This window comes from Olea europaea, unplaced genomic scaffold (assembly GCF_002742605.1).
Source record: "Olea europaea var. sylvestris unplaced genomic scaffold, O_europaea_v1 scaffold307, whole genome shotgun sequence".
In the NCBI taxonomy this organism is placed as follows: Eukaryota; Viridiplantae; Streptophyta; class Magnoliopsida; order Lamiales; family Oleaceae; genus Olea; species Olea europaea.
This window is the reverse complement of record NW_019249416.1, coordinates 793,685-799,684: the sequence shown is the minus strand read 5'-3', so window position 1 is coordinate 799,684 and position 6,000 is coordinate 793,685. Positions and strand designations below refer to the sequence as shown.

Genomic DNA, 6,000 nt, shown 5'->3' with positions numbered 1-6,000 from the left:
TTTGAGATTTATAAACATCTGGTTCTTTTGGTTTTGAATTTCTTTTAGATTCCTGTCAACCATGTTCAATTGGGGGTGGGGTGAGGGCATTTAAATTAGGGGTCTACAGAGAAATACAAGTTAAGAAAAAGATGATCACTTTTTGCATTCTCTTACTCAATCTTCGTGCTACATTGTCCATTTCTTAAAAACTCATGATGAAAACTCTGCACTCTTTGATGATAGGAATTTTTTTGTATGCTGGTAATTCTCTTAAAATCGAAAATGACTCACATAATGATGCTTTAATATACTATTTCTATATCTCTTAGGCTGCCATCACCTTGAAGATTTATGGTCAATAATCCATCCGAGGCATTATAGGTGAACTCCTCCTCCTTCATATCCACCTTACAATTTCTAGGTTTTGCACTTGAATATGATCCAAATCGTCCAGAACCTCTTGCTTTGATTGTTATTGTCTCCGTAAAGCTGAACTCTTCAATTGCTCCCCCAGAGTTGTACATGTCAATTAATCCGATAGGTGCAAAATGAAGGGTTTCATTGATCTCCTATTAGTACAATAGGCATTTTGAACTACATGTTAGTCTTGCTCGAAATTGGTGGATTGGAATAGAAGTGTTGAGAGCTTTGCTCACCTTGATTGGGGATACGGTAAAAATTTCGCATTCTAATACACCTAGAGACACTTGAATGGTTTTGTTCTTTGGCACCCTGGAAAGAGATCCTGCAACATGAAGTGTTTAGTATTCAGATTTCTGTTTTGTTGAGTGACTATATATTGAAAATATAGGCAGATGACTAACCTTTATTGAATGCATATATTGCACAGTCTGCATTCCATGTTTCCCCTGCGATCTCTTCAAGGAATTCAACATCAAGAGGACTGACACGGCCCGTAATTTGTACAGCTGCGAACGTTGAGTTTAGACTGGATTCAGGAGCTTCTTTCATTGGCCAACTTCCTGCGCCCTGGCAGTTGAAAGCCCCTATTACTCCAGTTAGCTTATTTAAGTTCCATATCTTCATCAGGCTGTTTTAAGCCATTAAATAGAAATTTGTAGTTAGCAATGGTAGATGGAAGTAATATATTGACTAAACATTGAAGCTATTGAACATAAATATAAAAGATTACCTCTTCCTGTCCATGACTGGATCTACAAATAGGCAATCTCGAGTAGGTCGGCCAGCATATTTAGCTCTTAAGATGGTTCCATCAGAAAGAACAAGTTTCTTAATGATCTTGAAGTCATGTTTGCCTGGCTTGTCACTGTAATATAAAATGATGTGTTTTCACATTGACGTCAACTGAAAGCTTATATGTTTCTAAGATGTGAAGTGTCAGAAATAGCCTACCTAACGTACACTGGACATCCTCCCAATGCTCTTGCTGCTCCATGAAACTCTGCAGTGTTGTGGTTGCTCTATACTCAAGAAAGAAAAGGGAATCAGTAATTAGCTAGCTTTGTTGTATTAATTTTTGTTATATTCGAAAATTCAATTTACTGTTTCTAGGCTGGCTGTCATTCTGACTGGTTGTAGTCTTGTAGATTAAACATAGGAGAATAAAATAGTTTCTGGAACATAAAAACGTAGATAAAAGATACTAACATGGAACATATCCCAGTCGGGCACGACAGTTTCCCCGATGAGAAGACTGTTAAAAGACACTGATGCAATATGTAGAGTCTGAAATGTTGGCTCATTAGGCATGAAATCCTCTGAGGCCCTAGCTGTCGCACTCTTCTTTGAACTAAAAATTGATAAAAATTAAAAAGGAAAATCAGAAATTAATCGAGATGCTGAAAATTTTGAAGCTATTGTAGGAACTGGCGTTAAGTGGTTTCACCTATAAATGTTGTCTGAATTGTGACACATGCAACAAATTAAGTTATTTTCTCTGAAGTTTTTCTCTATGGATTCATCAAGAGCTTCATGGTACTGTTTACTAATTGAAACTCGACCACCATATCCCGAACCTAAGGTTTGTATTAAGTTCTGGACATCAACCTTAACACCATCTACTCCACTATCGGCAAGGTAGCTATGAAGGTCGTTGTAGAAGTCATACACCTTTTGAGGGTCTATTACTCCAACTCCATACTTCTCCAAACTGTCCATGGCTATGTCTCTAATATTCCTGATATTTCCTGGCGATTGAACTGGATAAGCAAGCTTAGGATTGTATTTCTTTAGTGCTTCAGAAGAAGAAGAAACCCCTCCCCAGTATCCAGCTAAAGCATGCCACATATAAACATATCTGCATCATGTAGTAACTTTGAGCATTTACTTATTTTATGAAACAAAATTTTGTTGTCATTATTAGTACTACTGGAAACTTACTTTAGGCCATAGTTCTCTTTGATTGTGTGGATAAACTCTTTGAGATTAGTAGATGAATTGTCTGATTCCGAGCCCTTGAACTTGCTGTTTTCCTTGATATCTGTTAATCTGGTGGCAAACCTATACAAAGGTAGTAGCAGTACATTATTAGTGCCATGATCCCAAAGGATTACAAAATCTTTCTAGATCTTGCAGAGGACATACTGAGTTCCTTCAACATGAGGTTGGCCTTCCTTTTGAAATTCATTGGCTGTATCTTGCCATCCATCATCTATGATCAGGAATTTAGGGGATACCCCACCTTCTTTAAAACTGAAATACAAAGTCAAAGTTCATGTGATTGAGAAGACCTGTTTTAGTTTCGTTCAACTACAATGCAAACTTTTAATTTAGTTAAGGTTTCAATGTTAAACCTTTGAAGACCCTCTTTGATTCCGTTTGGATCAACTTCAGTGTAGAAAGCATCCCATGTACACCATCCAAACCAGTCTAAGTGAGCAGGGACCTGTCAATAGAAACATGATATATTTTTTAGTTCCAATATTCTAATATATAGTTGAATAAGTCGTGTGGTTTTGTTTGTGGGGTGAGGTGGGATGGGGTCAAGAATCATTTTTACCTTCTTGTTTTCAAGGTGAGAAAATGTACCCTTGAGCTTGGCTAATATCCTGCAGAAGTAGGATATTGGGAGCATCAAAATATGAAATTATATTACAACCTTCTTAATGGGTAAATAAATCCTATAGACAGTTGAAGAAGCATACTTAATTGAATCCTTGATCAGTTCAAATGGGTTGTCCCCTGAGTTAATGAAAACCCCTTCTAATGCTTGAGAGGTTTTGACATCAGGATCACCTTAAAAGTGTACAAAAATCAGACCCGGACATACCAGTTACAGTAAGACCAGACACGATTGCGTCGGGTCAAGGATTTTTGAAAAATGAAAAAGTTAACCAACCACTTTCATAGGAGAACTGAAGCTCATTTGATGGAGTCCCTTGCAATGTTGTCCTAAATAATCCATCAAGAATAGGCAATACAAGAATGTAAAATTTATTTTCTGAAGTATTTGCCTCTGCAGAAGTTTCATCATCTTCAAGTACTGAATCTTCTCCTGCTTCCAGGAGAAGCATTTGAGTCTCCATAGGTATATCACTTGCTGATTTTCCAACACGTGGAATCATCCACCAGATCTTGGCTATGAAAAGACACATGAACTTGTAATTCCTGAAAAGCGAATTAGTTGGGTCACCGAAGGGCAATCACTCGTTTCTTAAGCAAGCGTTTTTAAGACTTAGAGTCCGGGAAAAATAGTAGCAATGATAAGAAACACACTTACTCGAGAATTCCCAGATTAAAAACATGCTCAGAACTCGAAATTGTCGAGCTTGCTCCAAGAAAAGCAGCCTTTGACCCCACTGGAGAAGTGACAACATTTTCTGGGACTCCGGTCAAAACAACCTTGCCGCGCACCATGAGGCAGCCATTTTTTATAACTGGAACTGCATTTACTGTCATCTTTGCCTAATAATCTCTCAATGCCTTACAACTTGAACTGCATAAGAATCAAAATGAAACCGTATATGAAGATCAAAACAATGTGAAATCTTACACAGGAAGGCTAATAAAATGGTTCAGACGTCCAAAGGGAAGAGGTTGAAGATTAAAATCCAAGAAACATGCAATCCTAAGCAATCTAATGAAAAAGGAGTTTCAGCTTACAATACAAAAGATAATCTACTTTTCCTGTTTTACCTGTACAACTTTGGAATAGCCTTCAAATATAGATTTCAAGAACAAGGAAAAGTTGTAACCAAAGGTGAGTAACACGGATCAAGAATTGGCTTTATATAGTTAAATTAGGACAAGTAAATCCAAAATCACATGCACAAAACTATTGGTTTAATCGCAGATTCTTGGTGTACTATGCTGATTATTTTGGACGAATAATATTTTACTAAACGACATATGGGACCTGTCCAATGAATGTTGACACGGATGTGAGTCAGCATATACATTAGTTTGCGGATGGTAATGTTTAAACCCCCACAAACCTGTCAACGATATCAGGAAAGGAAACCAAGAGAATTTGACCACAATTCAAGTTTGCTCATGGGAATCCAAAGTTTACAATACATGGTAAGATTCAACTAGCGGCTCGACTATTCACGTTCTAAGCCCTTGTTGGATGGAGAATGTGTATTTAAAAATTAATGAAAAGTTTTGAATTTGCGTGTAATATTATTTTATTGAAGAATGTATAGTTGAAAATGAGTTTTGAAAAAATGAATTTTTAGAAGAATGAGAATTAAATGGGAGCTAAATGAGTCTATGAAAAGACTATTTTTCTAAGTCGAGATATTGACCGGCTAGTTTCTGACTTGAAATGAGAAATTAAGATTTTGCTTGTTTAATGACCGGGAGAAGGATTAATGAACAAATAGAAAAGTGGATGCCATGGAAAGGTTCCCACTCACTTTTTACATTGCCCTTTCTCAATCTTTTTTGACTAATAATAGTTTGGTTATGCAAAAATTTTGAACTTTATCTAGAAAGAATAAATTAAATTGCTTTTCTCGTGTTTTCATATTCAAGTAAATCTTTATAGAAAGTGTAGGATGCCTAAATTATTATTTGAGTTTTATCCTCGTACTATATAATCACTATTAGCGTATAGATCCAACAGAAAATTCTTGATTTAAATATCTAAAAACGGTTCAAATTTACAATTTGTTAGTTATAATCGAAAAGACCGTTTTGTTGTTGGTATTCAATTCTTCCTCGCCGATGTGTATACCGACGAGGGTAGGTGAGATTTGATTTGAGTATTATATATCATATTATATACAACTTGTTAGTTATAATCAAAACTAAATCCAAGAGTTTCAAAGCAAATTTCTATCCATTTTCCCCATGGCTGTCAGACTTGACATTTTCCAAAAGAACAAAAGTAACATTTTTCTTGTCCTACTGTCACGTGTGGTTTTCAGGTAATGTCTAGTTGTGGTTTTTAAACTGACTATTATTGTCGATTTCAATTTGATACTATCCAAAATCATTTTATAACCAAACCCATAGATCCAAGATTTAGCCTTGAAATTTACGTTAAATTAAAAACATAGATTAAGTTGATGACATGAAGATGTTAATGTTGGAATTAAATGGGTTTATAACCATCTTTGAGGGCAGTTTTAATTGGTTCCATGTCTAACTAACATATTAATTAGGTGGTAACTGTTCATCAAAATCCCGCAAGTGTACGGATCGTTGTATAAGTATAATCGTGATGAGAGAGTTATCGTGCCACAGGGAATAATACTCAATTTTAGTATATTTGATATATTTAAATTCGTGATTGTAACAAAATATTTTTGGTTGATAACTAACTATGTTTTATAACAAACACTTGTGAAATTAGTAACAATTGGTTTAAAAGTCAAATGTGGATAAATGTATTGGATTTCCGACTCCACTCATCAATTCTAAGTTCTAATTCTCAACCAATGATAATTAACTCAATTTATACAATTCTGACGATCGATAATTTATCTTTTATTTACTATTCTTTCCCAAGATATAATAAATTTATAATTATCATGAGACGATCCTATTCCTAGTTCGAATTCATATGACAAACATACATTGATGTTTAAAATT

At 35.3% G+C, this 6,000-nt stretch overlaps 1 protein-coding gene across 1 annotated transcript; it reads right to left on the bottom strand.

Annotated features, from left to right (window-relative positions):
• Positions 1-120: 120 nt before the first annotated feature.
• Positions 121-4,204, bottom strand: LOC111385012 (probable galactinol--sucrose galactosyltransferase 2). The gene is made up of 15 exons (XM_023009365.1): positions 4,099-4,204; positions 3,683-3,898; positions 3,302-3,570; positions 3,108-3,198; positions 2,963-3,011; positions 2,757-2,848; positions 2,548-2,655; positions 2,344-2,463; positions 1,850-2,260; positions 1,612-1,753; positions 1,357-1,424; positions 1,136-1,270; positions 807-1,033; positions 639-727; positions 121-551 (listed from the first exon to the last, which is right to left on the bottom strand). Exons 2-15 carry the CDS (start codon positions 3,859-3,861, stop codon positions 285-287), a joined length of 2,247 nt encoding a protein of 748 aa, XP_022865133.1. The 5' UTR covers positions 3,862-3,898; positions 4,099-4,204; the 3' UTR covers positions 121-284.
• Positions 4,205-6,000: the final 1,796 nt, after the last annotated feature.

Excerpts from the sequence above, each read along its gene's own strand:
- LOC111385012 (XM_023009365.1), bottom strand. The coding sequence starts at position 3,861 with ATGACAGTAAATGCAGTTCCAGTTATAAAAAATGGCTGCCTCATGGTG. Across the intron at positions 1,034-1,135 it reads CCAGTCATGGACAGGAAGAG|CCTGATGAAGATATGGAACT; the intron begins GTAATCTTTTAT and ends GGCTTAAAACAG. Across the intron at positions 552-638 it reads TTACCGTATCCCCAATCAAG|GAGATCAATGAAACCCTTCA; the intron begins GTGAGCAAAGCT and ends TTGTACTAATAG.